Source organism: Coregonus clupeaformis, chromosome 37 (assembly GCF_020615455.1).
Source record: "Coregonus clupeaformis isolate EN_2021a chromosome 37, ASM2061545v1, whole genome shotgun sequence".
NCBI classification, from domain to species: Eukaryota; Metazoa; Chordata; class Actinopteri; order Salmoniformes; family Salmonidae; genus Coregonus; species Coregonus clupeaformis.
The window spans coordinates 28374083-28389589 of NC_059228.1; the positions used below are offsets into that span (position 1 = coordinate 28374083).

The 15507-nt window shown below is 42.0% G+C and overlaps 1 protein-coding gene across 1 annotated transcript in view; it reads right to left on the reverse strand.

Annotated features, from left to right (window-relative positions):
* Positions 1-15126, reverse strand: part of LOC121553518 (zinc finger SWIM domain-containing protein 8-like) — a 33737-nt gene extending 18611 nt beyond the window's left edge. Inside the window, 4 exon segments of the mRNA XM_045211601.1 lie at positions 933-1105; positions 2756-2850; positions 3866-4019; positions 13338-15126. Of these exon segments, the coding sequence (XP_045067536.1) occupies positions 933-1105; positions 2756-2850; positions 3866-4019; positions 13338-13515 (600 nt within the window). The 5' untranslated portion in view covers positions 13516-15126.
* Between the last annotated feature and the right edge of the window lie 381 nt (positions 15127-15507).

Sequence of the window (15507 nt, forward strand, 5' to 3'; positions counted from 1 at the left end):
AACATAACTTCAAAAGGCTGAACTGAGCCCACACACTCGTTCATGCCAAGACACACACACTATCATACCCTGCAAGACCCACCTACACTGTGATATCAGGAGAGAACAGACAGTCCTCCACCCAAAGACATCATCAGAGCCTCCCACACACACACACTCATAGTGCCTCAGCACCCTCTTACACCCTATGAGTCACATAGATACAGACAATTCCATCCATCCATACATACATACATACATACATACATACATACATACATACAGCAATTCTGTAGGCTATTTGAATACATACAATGTATTCAAACAGTAACGTAAATGTAAATGTAATGTGTTATATAGACGGAAGGGGTGTCTACCAACAAAACCGACATGTGAGCAACCACAACATAAAAACAGACGGGGTGGGCTTACAATCAAAGGATTATTGACAACATGTAAGTAAGCTATAATTCGTTTTTGAAAACAAATACATTTGCCCAATAAGCACTTGTTTGTCGTACAAATAAATTGTTACAGTTGTTGGTTAGCTGGCTAGCTAACCCTAGCCATATTAGCATAGACATGACAAGCGTCAAAACACATCAAAGCAAGACATGGTATTAAGAACAAATACAACCAGCTGAAACAAGTCATCTACAATTCACCAAACAGCAGCTTCTAGTCATTGTTGCTAGCAATCTATGACAACAACAGACAGCCTTTGAACTCAGAGTTGCACCCAAATTATTGTTGTGACGATGTCAACCAGTCTTTAGGCTATGGCTTGTGTCTGTGCCAGGGTTGGGGTAAAAGTTCCTAAATTGAAATGGAATTGACCGTTATCACAGTGCTACACTAACTCCCTCACATGTATACAGCACTATACTATACTATAATTGCAGCACAAAGGTGTATTCATGCGGTAATGCCTCGTATCTGTACTCCAAACTCACGTTGTGGATCCTGAAGAGGCAGAGGGCCACCACGTGGGCGCACCACTTGGCCCCGGCTCCACAGGTGCAACTGCAGGAAGTGATGCGGCAGCGGTCGAACATGACAGCCACATTGTACGCCCCTTTTGATTGGCCAGCCTGGGGCGACACCACGGTGGCACTGAGGTGGAAACCTTTGAGAGAGAGAGAAATAGAGAGGGGATAATATCTGCTCTGTAATGTCCATCTATTTGTCTGTGTGGGACAATGAGACTGGAGCAATGGAATGAGAAATACAATGTCATTATGATAAAGTGGGGCAGGAAATCTTAACAGAGGGCCGGCCGACACTGTGCAGCAGCAGTGCTGTAATGTGACCTGAGCCTGGGCTGCCAGACAGGAAATGAAAGGCAGTTTTATTTCCATGCACATGGAGAGACTAGGAGATAGGAGGGAAAAGAGGGGGAGGGGGAGGTTGCCCAAAAGCTTTTACCCACTGGACAGCAGCCAGCATTCTCCTGGTGAGCCCGAGCCGGCACAGAGCAGGAGGGGAGGGTAGGAGAGGTGGGGGAGTAGAGGAACACGACTCAGAGTAACTGTTCCAGATTCAACATAACAGGACCCCTTCAGATAGCCGAGCTCTGTTCCTGCTCCAGTTTCTCTGCTCCTACCTGGCAGTGTAACTCCTCCTTCACCTCTAACCTGCTTCCTTTCCCCTGTTACTTCCACTGGGAGACTGGGTTTCCATTACCTCACAATGAACTCTAATGTGTTTAACCTAATACAGCACTGACATACCCTGGGCTCGCAGGAAAACAATGAGGCACACTCTGCAGATAAAGAGAAAGCGCTTGCTTTCAAAATGGTTGTAAACATTTTAATCAGAACCCTTGGGACATTATGAAAGTATTTGAAAAAGCTAATATATGCCCCTCCAAGGTTTAATACAGTGAGAAAGGTTAAATCTCTAGATATCTGCTTTCAGCTCACCTGAATTTTCTTTAACATAACTTATAAGCATTAATCACGAGCCACTGTTGAGCGGTGCAAAAAAGGGCATTTCACTGCAATACTTTCTGATCCTAGCTGGCATCCTAGCAGGGATGTTGAGTGTACTGAATTAATAACCCAATCATTATGTAGAATGCTCAGTGGATTGGAGCAGGCTGCTTGGCCTGTAGTTAATCCTAGGTGCCGTGCCCATTGAAGTGGTCCATGTAATAGCAGGTCTATGCACTATATTTCACACCTGTGGCTTCATTCATTGACCTAGGAAATGTCTTAAATGGCTCAGTACAACAGCAGCATTCCTACACTATTAAGCTACATCAAGTTCTCTTTCTACTAACGAACTGGGGGTTGGCAAACTCAATGGCTAATGATTAGTGATAAATATGGCCACATACCCTGACCGGGAAAAACCTCTGGGCCCTAGTCGTGGCCTATCACCACCAGAGTAGTGCTCAGAGATTTTCCTGTCACAGGGTCAGGAAAACTCTGGGCCCTAGTGATGAGCGGTGAGAGTAATGTAATCCCCTCACATCCTGCCTGCCTCCCTGGCCGGCTGCTCTAATCCAGTCATCTGGGATGAGCAGAGAAATGCAGAGGCTCCACCAGGATCCCACGCCACTGAGGTGAAAACAGCATGGGATAAATGCTCAACTAGATAAATGCACAACTAGTTTTTGAAGCCCAAAGCACAGAGTGAGCCTGGGGCTGTGGAACAAGCCTAGCCAATATGTGACCAAGACAACTTTATGGAGGTTTGGAGAATTCAGCCTTCCGTGCTGCTGTTGTCTTAGTGCTGTGGTGGTATTAGGTGAAGGCCACTGCTCAGTGCTCACCTATCTGCAGAGGGTCTTTAACAGCCCTCATCCTGTATAGCTGCTCCCCTCGCTGGAACTCATCAGGGCTGCCGTTGGCCAGACACGAGTACAGCCTGCAGAGGGAGAACCACAGAGAGAGGGGGATGAGATCAGAGAAAAATTAAGATACATTAACTTCTCCAAATACTATGTCCCCTCTGAAGTTGTGCTAGCTATGTATAAATTGCATTTGTGAGTTGTCCCGAGTATTTGGCGTGAGTGAATGTTCTGAGTCATTCAGTAAATGTAAATGAGTGGATGTGTGATAAGCTGAAATGGAATGTGATTCCAAAACAGAGTGAGTACGATGTACAATAAGCCTCATGCCATATCATTTCCTTGTCATCCTTTAAAGGCCCAGTGCAGTCAAAAATGTGATTTTATGTTTTATACATATTTCCACGCTGAGGTTGGAATAATACTGTGAAAAATAAGATAATGCCCTTTTAGTGTAAGAGCCGTCTGAAAAGACTGCCTGAAATTTCAGCCTGTTTTGGTGGGATGGAGTTTTGGCCTTCCATGGTGACGTCACCATGCAGTAAATTGGTTACTAGACCAATAAGAAAGAGTACTCCCAGAAAGTCCTAGCAAAATTTTTACTTGAGAAATTGCCCTGTGCTAAAAAGCTTTTTCTTGTTGACAATTTCAATTGAAAACAATCACAGTAAGGTACTTAATTGTTACCCAGAAATAATTTGATATTGTGATAAAAACAGTTGCATTGGACCTTTAATAACATTCCCACAAAGATCAGTGTGTGTCTTCAGATATCTCTAACATATTATGAAAATCCAAGACGATCTCAGATAGACTTCAGAGCGCGTGTACAGTTTGGTTTTACTATCCTTGTGGGTATCAGAAGTCCTCACAAGGATAATAAAACAAGTAAAATTCGGACAAGTGGGGACATTTCGCCGGTTTTCCACAAGGAAAAAGGCTATTTTAGACTTTAAGGTTACAATTGGGGTTAGGTTTAGGAATTTGGGGTTAGGGAAAATCGGATTTTGAATGGGAATGTTTTGGTCCCCACAAGGATAGTAAAACAAACGTGTGTGATGTGTGTGTGTGTGTGTGTATCTCCAGCCTCACCGGATGTCCTCCTCATTCTCTGGGAAGCTCCAGTAGGCGATGCGGAGCTGCAGCTGCTCGGGGACAGGAGGATAGACCTTCTCCACCACCTCAAACGGGATGTGGAACGCCACCTGCTTGGCTGATAGCTCCACCAGAGGGATGACCTGACCATCTAACAGACACACAGAGAGAGTGAGCGAACCAAACATTGAGTGAGACTGAATGAAAGTGTGCCAGAGGGAATGGGTGTAAAAATGCATGTAAGACAGAATAAAACAATAGAATTGTACTTTGTGTCCCTATGTTACAATGGTAATTCCTTTTCTGCTCTGCTCCAAAGGCAACACACAAACACACACCACACGGGTGGAAGGGTGTGAGAAGGTGAATAAGCGAAAGAGTGCAGGTGTGTGTGTGTGTCTAACAGTACGGATCCACTATTAACGTGAAATTCGGATCGCCACACTAGCTTCACCCTCATGTGGAGGTATCAACAGCCAATCCAGTAGCGTCTGGAAGCTAGTGAGCTTCGATTGGTCTAGCGCGCCGCGATATCGCAGTGTATTTGCATAAACTTCCGCTTTCCACAACTTAGGTCCTGCCCTGTTCATGCTCCCCCACCATGCTCGCATCGCCCAACCGCCCACTTTGCATCCATCCATTGAAAATGAATGGGGCTCCATTGTTTCGTCGCCCTAACGTGCTTTATGGATCTCTGCCGTAAGTGTATGTGTGTGTGTATATGACAGAAAGAGAGAGACACTAGAGAGAAACTGGGGAGTGTGCATGCTTTGTAAAGTGTAGAGTTAGCTATCCACTGCTCGTATTGAGGACAATGAGGGCTGCCACAAAAAATATGGGTCTCTAACTTTACAAACACAGACCTGTTTTTCCAAGCTCACTTTTCCTGCCATCAACCATATAAGGAGGAAAGCAAGCAGTCTGAATAATGCCAACAACTGATGGCTGTGGTTCAGATGGTCAGAAGCCATGGTAAACCTATCAAGGATGGGGAGGGGTGTAGTCAACTATTTTGACCGGTTGACAAAAACATTGCCTTGGTGCAAGTCTCCACACTTTCAACTAATGACCCTGGCCTGGACTTCATCATGACTAGCCAAGGAAGGGTCTAGGTTTCCTGAGGGGTCCTGAACCCACACCACCCCTTCTCCAGATACAGCATGCTTCAACAGCCAACAACTACATCGAGACACTAAAAATAAAACTCACTAGAAACATATAGGCCTACCCAGAAACAGTACCATTTCCAGCTGGCTTGGACTGCAGAGTTGACAATTAAGAAACCATAAGCCCAGCCACCTTCCATAAAAATGGCTAATCTAAATATTAAATCAGTAATAATCGAATTACCATTGCAGCCTTGCAATCTAATTCATCAGGGAGACGTATTCTAATGAAAACGCATGAGGCAACAGCACTGCAATCCATCCAACAACCTTAAATAAACCTACCTCTTGTATTTCAGGCGCCGACATCAGAGACGTGCAAACACAATGGCCTAACAGGTAGTTTAGTCACAGAATAATTAGCGACGCGCATGCCTCACCCACCTGACAATGTATTTTTCAGCCATCTATTTCATGTGTTTGAGGGATGCAAAAATCCACTTGTCACTTAAATCTCGCTGGATTGATTGCTTTCATACTCTTGCTTGTGCCTCTCGTTTTTACCCGTTAACATTACGACCACATAAATGTTTGTAATGCCCTGTCAAACACACCCAGGTAATGGCTGAAATGGGCTATAATGGAATACATTGGCTTCCCGTTGAATGTATAAGAACACTAAAGCGTCATATGCGATTTAATTGTCTCAACACTTACATCACAAGAAAAATAACTATTTTGATGGGTGATTACTTTTTTAAATTTCACAAAAAAATATATAATTTAATACAGTTGAAATGTTTACAAATTAGATGCGCTGAAATGAAAGTAACTTCTAAAAATGAAGACTTGTGAAAGTGATATATCTGATCTCGTAAAGTATGTTTAGATAGGTGTAAGAGCCAAGCGTGTTGATTTTTAATCCAAGGGTATCCTGCTATTGGCACACTTGTTGAATTATGCAAGAGAATGTGACAACAGTCATTAATGAGGCAGTATAGAGAGCGCAGGTGAGTGCAGGTAGGTTAGACAGAGCAAATGTTTGGTGGTTGCAGCCCTATTCCACCCCTTTATGTTAATTTTTAAATATATGCAAATACACCCAGTGTGTTTATGCGAATTAACCCATAAATTGTCTTTATTTGAACACAAAATACTACAAAAATACACGATACTAGGGTTGGGCGGTGTCCAGATATTCATATCATCATACCATTTCCGTACCACACCGGCGTATACAGTATTACTGGAAGTGCACACAAGGGGCGCTATTTCCACAAAAAAGGCAACAGGACTCTTGATCCAGGAGTTGATTGAATGTCTCTGATGTGACCAAGAAGCTTGATCTTGACATCTAGCCACTTAGCTAGCAAGTTAGCAAACCAAATCCATAGCTGGAGCCCTGAGCTGGATATCATTTATTTGATACATCTTAGATCTCTTATAGTTATACTTAACTTAGTTATACGCAGTGGCGTAGCACACACCCCTGCAGCCCATGCGAGGCGGGGGTGCCCCCAACTAAAAATAAAATAATCTTTATTGTTACGGTATTGAAAAACATACCGTCGGTATTTCGAAATACCCCGGAATATGGTATATCGCCCAAGCCTACCTGATACAATAAGAAAATGTATATATGAATTCCCACCACAATACCTGAACTGCATTGATTATTTGTCCGTGCCAGTAAATTGTTTTATGTGCTATAATACAGTTAATTTCTGTTGAAATTTAAAATAAAATAAAGTTTGGAGTATCTTCATCCATTGTCCAACTGTTGCATTATTAGAATTGTTAAAACCTTAACAATTTCGATGACCGTTGCTAGAATAATAATAATAATAATAATAATAATAATAATAATAATAATAGTGTAGGCGTAGTCCAAGAATAAAAATGTATTGTTACATCTGACAAATACATTTCTGATTTTTGTTTTTGAAAGAACGTAACTTGTGAGGCTAGGTGTGCACTGTACACAATATAACAAAACAAGTTTGGTCAGGATATGACTCCTCTTTGTCAGGACGATGCAGAACATTTGTTATTGTTCCTCAAACAATTGAAGAAAACATTAGTGTTGACCCTCTCTTCAGATAAGAAAATAAGCTAAGGCCCAGCACACCACCACTACACACCCAAGACAAAGCCCTGACCCTCAGCTGACACTCTGTCCTCGTTTCCTCTCCTAACATAGCAGGATATGGGGGCTACCCCTTGGTTTTCATGGAGATGGGCATGTAGGACCAAAGGGCTCAATAGTATGTATCAGACCTGGGTACTGCCTGGATACAGCCCTTAGCAGTGGTATTTTGGCCATATACCACAAACCCCTGAGATACCTTATTGCTATTATAAACCGGTTACCAACATAAATAGAACAGTAAACAAGTAGTTGAGTCATACCGTGGTATATTGTCTGATATACAGTGCCTTCAGAAAGTATTCATACCCCTTGACTTATTCCACATTTTGTTGTGTTACAGCCTGAATTCAAAATGGATTAACTATATTTTGTTCCTCACCCATCTACACACAATACCCCATAATGACAAAGTGCAAACATGTTTTTAGAATTTTTTGCAAATGTATTTAAAATTAAACACAGAAAAATCTCATTTACACAGGTATTCACACCCTTGAGTAAATACATGTTAGAATAACCTTTGGCAGCGATTACAGCTGTGAGTCTTTCTAGGTAAGTCTAAGAGCTTTGCACACCTAAATTGTACAATATTTGCCTATTATTCTTTCAAAATTCTTCAAGCTCTGTCAAATTGGTTGTTGATCATTGCTAGACAACCATTTTCAAGTCTTGCCATAGATTTTCAAGCAGATTTAAGTCAAGTCAAAACTGGAACTTGGCCACTCAGAAACATTCACTGACTTCTTAGTAAGCAACTCCAGTGTAGTTTTGGCCTTGTGTTTTTGGTTATTGTCCTGCTGAAAGTTGAATTCACCTTTCAGTGTCTGGTGGAAAGCAGACTGAACCAGGTTTTCCTCTAGGATTTTGCCTGTGCTTAGCGCCACTCTGGTTCTTTTTTTATCCTAAAAAAACTCCCCAGTCGTTAACGATTATAAGCATACATATAACATGATGCCGCCAACACTATGCTTGAAAATATGGAGCGTGGCACTCAGTAATCTGCTTTATTGGATTTGCCCCAAAGAGAACACTTTGTATTCAGGACAAAAAGATAATTGCTTTGCCTGCATTATTTAGTGCCTTGTTGCAAACAGGATGCATGTTTTCAAATATGTGTATTCTGTACAGGCTTCCTTCTTTTCACACTGTCATTTAGGTTAGTATTGTGGAGTAATTACAATGTTGTTGATCCACCTTCAGTTTTCTCCTATTCCAGCCATTAAACTCTGTAACTGTTATAAAGTCACATTGACCTCATGGTGAAATCCCTGAGTGGTTTCTTTCCTCTCCGGCAACTGAGTTAGGAAGGACGCCTGTATCTTTGTAGTGACTGGGTGTATTGATACACCATCCAAAGTTTCATTAATAACTTACCATGCTCAAAAGGGATATTAAATGTCTGCTTTTTTTAAATTGTTTTACTCATCTACCAATAGGTGCCCTTCTTTGTGAGGCATTGGAAAACCTTCCTGGTCTTCATGGTTGAATCTGTGTTTGAAATACAATTATCTGTAAGGTTCCTCAGTCTGTAAGTGTATGTGCGGGGTACAGAGATGAGGTAGTGATTCAAAAATAATTGTAACACTATTATTGCACACAGAGTGAGTCCATGCAACTTATTATGTGACTTGTTAAGCACATTTTTACTCCAGAACGTATTTAGGCTTGCCATAACAAAGGAGTTGTATACTTATTGACTCAGCGTTACATTTTTTATTCATTTGTATTTATTTATTTAATCACAATTCCACTTTGACGTTATGGGGTATTGTGCGTAGGCCAGTGACAAAAAAAAAAAATCACAATTTAATCAATTTTAAAATGCAGGCTGTAACACAACAAAATGTGGAAGAATTCAAGGGGTGTGAATACTTTCTGAAGGCACTGAACACACGGCTGGAATGTGGTTTCAGCTAATCAGCATCCAGGACCCAAACTGCCTGGTTTATATTACTATTTAGGGCATTTCATAGTGATATTTGACTCCAAGTGTCGATTTGTAAAAACAATCAAAAACGATTTGCTACTGTAGCCAGCGCTAGTCGGCTGTACCTGCACCAAAACTACGGTATTTTTCATCCTATAGCTTGTTCTCTATCTTCATTTTTAATAGTGAGCCAACATGTTTTCAGCACTTTTATTTCTCTGACTGATAAAAACTTGTTTTCTCATGCTCTCTCGTCTCTGCAGCAGACATAGTGAGCAATATGTTTCGAACATCAAATCGAAATAAAATCGCAAATACTTTCAAATAGTAAGCTATCTATCGGAAATTATTTTGAAAACACTTTAAAATAGGTTACTTCCAACAGAAGTAGTTGATTCGGGTCACATTATTTGAAAAATACTAAAATACACAGAAAATAAGTACTGTATTTAAATAACAAATACACATGTATTTGAACCCAGGTCTGGTAGGTATTGTATCACCACCACAGCTATTCCACCTATACTGCCATCTTCACACCTCATGAAATCACCCACCACAAGAGCAGTGTTAACAACTGTATTAATTTGAGTTCTAGGAAACTATAACAGAAAAACTAAACAGAAATCATATTGCTGAACAATAAATATTTATCCAGGCTAGTTGAATTCAGTTACTGGTGTTATTGTGTTACAAATATTTCACATTTACATTTTTAGTCATTTAGCAGACGCTCTTATCCAGAGCGACTTACAGTTAGTGAGTGCATACATTTTTCATACTGGCCCCCCGTGGGAAACAAACACACAACCCTGGCGTTGCAAGCGCCATGCTCTACCAACTGAGCTACACAAATAGTGGGAAAATAAAGGTCTGTTTCTATTGGCTTGAGCACAAGGCAGTTGTGTGAATTCTATGGCATTAGATGCTAGGCTTGAGCTTTTCATGCTCGACAAACAGGGAGAACCCCATGGAGGGAGCAGACCCAGGTGATTTACATCTCTATAAACACTTGCTCCCCAGTCCCCACCTGCACCATGGAGGCTACAAATAGGAAGGATAGAGGGAACGGGAGAGAGGGAGAGATGGATAGAGAGAAAGAGAAGGGGGATGGCAGTAACAGCAGTGAGGGGGTAGTAAGAGGGTTCAGACACTGCCAGTTACACGATGACTAACTCCTGACGGACCAATCGGGAGTGAGCGCGGGGGGGGGGCACGTTCAAACAGCTGTTCCATCATAGAGCAGTGTAAAGGTGAAGGACTGCTGCTCACGCACATGCCCAGTAGGCTGTGTGACTGCTTACTGGCTCTCTCTCCAGTCTGTGGTCAGGGAAGAAAGATCAACAGAGCCAACAGATGCATAGGGCCTAACCAAAACCCTAACCTTTAACATGCCCTACATTATGAGCAATGGAGAGATATAGGGTGGCCTTCAAGGGGGGAAACTTTCAGTAAAATCTCTTTTACTGATCTCACTGATGATGGGAGGATTTTGAGGTTTGGCAGCTCTTTCGTGCAAGATCAGCAGCAATATGTAGATTCATAAAATGTGGGTTTGTATTGCTAAACCACAATCCCCAGCTCTGAAGTAAATGACCTGCACAAGACAAAGCCCTCTATACAGCACACAGCTGACTCCACTCAGGCCTTCCCCCACCACTCCTTAAACCCAAACAAACATGCCTGACCGCACACACACCCTCCCCCAAACTCCCCTAGCTGAGGCTTCTAATAAATAGGTTCTCCCACACCGGTTCCTCACTTGCTTGTACAACCCACACGGGTCGGCGCTCTGTTTGTCCCTTCCCAGCTGCCCTCCAATAGGCTGACTCAGAGCACTCAGCTGAGTGAGATACTCCAGCTCCGCGCCCCCCCACACACATGGACCCCCAGTGTACAACTCTACAAGAACAGCCAGGCTTACAAATAATAATATATTTATTTTATATAGTGCTTTTCATTAGAAAGAAAATCTCAAAGACGCTGTAAAAACAAAACAAAATGTAGAGATCTGGCAGGTCTTGGGCAATGGTCTTCCACAGCTTCAGATGATAAAGTGTTGTTCAGCCAGGCAGTTCAGAAATCAATGACAGATTAGGTCCATTCAATATGGAAGGCTGTTCAGGTCTTTACATTACAAAATTAACACGTCAAATAACAACATTTGATTTTCATGCGCAAGCCAAGCGCCACCAATGCAGTCATTAGCACTGTCAAAGCTGTAAAGAAATAAAACATAAACAAGCACACACAAATCAAATTTGTCACATGCCCTGAATACAACAGGTTAACCAACAATGTAGTTCTTTTTTTTGTAAGTAAGCACATATTTGCTAAAAAGTAAATTGTAACACAATAAAATAACAATTACAAGGCTATATAAAGGGGGAACTGGTACCGAGTCAATGTGCTAGGGTACAGGTTAGTCAAGGTAATTGAGGTAATATGTACATGTAAGTAGGGGTAAAGTGACTATGCATAGATAATAAACAGCAATTAACAGCAGCGTAAAAAAATGCAAGTCAATGCAAATAGTCCGGGTAGACATTTGATTAACTGTTTAGCAGTCTTATGGCTTGGGGGTAGAAGCTGTTAAGGAGCCTTTTGGACATAGACTGGGTACTCCGGTACCGCTTGCCGTGTGGTAGCAGAGAGAACAGTCTATGACTGGAGTCTGACCATTTTTAGGGGCTTCCTCTGACACCGCCTGGTATAGAGGTCCTGGATGGCAGGAAGCTTAGCCCCAGTGATGTACTGGGGCGTAAGCACTACCCTCTGTAGTGTCTTGCGGTCGGATGCCGAGCAGTTGCCATACCAAGCGGTGATGCAACCAGTCAGGATGCTCTCGATGGTGCAGCTGCAGAACTTTTTGAGGCCAGTATTGATGTGTTTACAATACCGCGTTGGTAATAAGCCATCATTTGTTCGGCCAAATGGGAAAACGGCTGTGTAAGCATTTGAAATAAGAGCAGGATCTAAAATGTTAGCTAGGTTGTCCAACATTTTCCCCGTCATGCAACCATCCCAGAGGCAGGGGAGAAATGATGGTGGGCCTGCTGCTACTGCCAGCCAGCCACAGCCAAGCAGTTGCACCTGATTCATCCTTGTCAAAATACAGAATAATAATCAAGCATTTTGTCAACCTCTATGACAGTTTGGAGACTGGAGGTAGGCTGTCTCCCAACTATGTTGACTTCGGTTTGCAGTATGACAAAGTCACTCACAAATATCTTTGATACAGATGTTATTAGCAACTTCTGGGGTAGCTAGCACCAATGCAACCAGCCTGAAAACAATGACCAGAAATTGCAGTCATTCTCAATATTCTCTGCAATGATTTAGAAATCCATGTGACTATTAGGAAGCAACTTGTTGTTCTCCTATTGAAATCAAACTTCAGTTCATGAAAATAAGATAACGAACTAAACAAGATATTCAGCTACATAGCCCTGTTGCCCCCAAACTAGCGAAACACTGTGACAGATGAAATATGAGTGATAGTGTTATCATTACGTTAAAAATGTAGAAACAAGTGACATGATGCAAGTATTATGGAAACTATTCTGGCCAAAAATAAGGGGTTATCACATTAATGACATCACAGCCAATAAATTAAATGAGGAATCAATGACATTGTCAGCCAGCACCTACTCTCCTATTTGCATAATGTCCCATAGAGATGAGTTCAGAGCCCTTTGAGGACTCTCCAGAGAATGAGAAGCTGAGCAATATGGACTGTTGTGCAGTGTCAACAAATAGGCTTAATTCTGATAGAACAAGCTTGATAGGACTAAATGCTGGGTAAAATCTAACATTTACCCAGTTGATAGCCTAAATTATCAAATGGGCAAATGATGTGGACAGGACAATCAACTGGAAATTAGGACAGAATTAATTATTTCAAACTAGGCTACACTGATCAAAGCTGTTTACAGGCCTACAGCGTTACTCAAATGTACAATTAGTGAAGATAATGTGCAGGCCTAGCAATTTTCTGAAAGCAGGCTAATGTATGAGTGTATTGTAAAATGTTCACAGAAAAACACTGACTTCATTGACAAACAAATTCAGGTTTAAGACAGGCCTTCAGATGGTTTGGATCCATCATCACAGGCACTTTAGGTAATGAGATAAGTGAGAACCCATGCTGGCCACTACACAATGTTATTTGGCAACCAGCATCAAGTTGTTTTAAGTGGTCAAAGGTCAATATGAATATGAGGACAAAAAGTGTAATAAGAGGATGCGAGTACAAATAATACAATGGAAGGTGAAGTGTGTGTTTACCTTTAATCTTCACTGTAGGAGAATTTGGTCCAGCAGACTGTTTTCTCCATCCCCTCCAGTTCTGACACAGACTCTCAGCCTCTGATATGAAGGAGCAGAGAGAGTCCTCCTCGAACCGGTCAGAATCTTCGAAGGAGAACCTCTCTCCGTCTTCCCACTCAGCGAACATTAGTTCCATTACATCCACCGTAGGCTATACAACTCAGGATTCAAGTGGACTGTACAATAGCCAAGGCCTTCCGTCAAAGGGAGGGAAAAAAAACGGGTGAGAGCTGCCCACCACTGAAAGGGAGCAGAAGCAAAGAACACTTCCACAAGTCTCCAGTAAAAGTTGGGGGAGGGGTGAGAGCAACAACCAAAACACTGCTGAGAGCTCACTGTAGTCTTGCAGGCGAACTACACAGTAAAACAATCATATCCATTATCAATGGTAGGGAAAAAATACTTTCTTCACAAATGTTACCAAATTAGTATTCAGCATTTGGAAAATAGAGGCAAAACTAGGGAACACAATGACTTTTCTTTCTTACCAAGGGCCATGCCATTTAGGGTGATAATTTATCTGAGACACTTTATATCCATGTCGTTTGAGAAAGTTGATTCCAGTCCGGTAACAATTTAGTTTCTGCCCCCTCCCACCACCCAGTTTCGAGTTGGACTGTTTCTGCTTGACTGTCTAAATTGAGCAGTGCTTCGAGGGAGACGACCCCCACTTACTTACAAGTCACCCACACAGGCACATTTTTATAGGGTTCTAGCTATCTAACTACTTTTAATGAAACACTTTCTACATTACCTAAGATTAACCCTACTCGTATACAGAAATATTGACGGTCAGCTACTGCACTTAAAATTAAATATACATAAACTTAACTTGTTTTCCTCCATTTCCTACCTCCCCTTCTCGACGAATCAGCTGTGCTACGGACACTAACCGTCTCGAGACAGCCGTACGAAATGTTCCAAAAGCTTGCAAGCAGGCCTTTTTAATTTCCCTTGGGAATAAAACAACGTTAATAAGTATAATCTAGCTACCGTCTCTCATTCTTTCTTTGACAGATTCACTACTCAAGCTTGAAGATCTGCTAGCTACTAGCTTAACTGGCTAATGCTAGCTAACTAGACAGCTAGCTAGTAAGCTAACACTGCCTGGTCAACCAGACTCAGTAGCTTGCTAAAATAGCTAGCTAGCTTAAAAAAAAAAAAAAAGACTCGATTGTCATCATTCGCAAACGTTGTAAGATGTATCACTTAAGGGAAACCTTGAAAGAATAATCGTTTTACGAACACATTTTAACTCTGGCAGGATACCCTTGGTCATAATCCGAGGCTCAAAGCCCCACTACTACAGTCAGTCCACAGCACCCGCTTCAACAAGAAGGGCTTTGGTGTTTGTTTACATTGACACCTTTGAAGAACTACACTTCCGTCAAACTTGACTGACTACATACGGTTTTCGATCAACTGTCTCCGGTCATGGTGTACAGTCAGTTTTATATGTATTTGATTGCAAACTTACGCTATTAGCTAATACCTTGACTCGAATCTCTTTTCCCTTTGCTTTGTATTTTGAAAAAAGCACCCTCGCTCGTGCCCGCCACTGCACTGGTTCCCAATGACCCCTAGTCCGGAAACTGTAGAAAAGCCCCTTTCATTTTTCCCGACCGACACCAGTAGTCCTACCGTCCCCAAGTTGTCTTTGAGGCTTCTAACGACACCGGGGTCCCCCAAAATTGTCTCAACAATCCCCCATCTCTTCCACTCTCTCCGGTCGGGAAGATGGCTCTTCTTCTTCTTCTTCTTCTTCTACTACTTTGATATATTGGCGTTCGCACAATTTACACTGCATGCCGCCACCTACTGTGCGGGATGGAAACAGGATTCCCCAAAAAACGGAACCGATGTGGGGGATATACTCATACAAAATACCTAAAAATAAATAAACTAAACCAAATCAAACTACACTACATTACCAAAAGTATGTTGACACCTGCTCGTCGAACATCTCATTCCAAAATCATGGGCATTAATATGGAGTTGGTCCCCCCGTTGCTGCTATAACAAATGATCAACGAACCTACCAGGTACAACCCTTAATCCGTAAACATGGGTACCCTCATAGATATCATCCTGACTAACTTACCCTCTAAATACACCTCCGCTGTCTTCA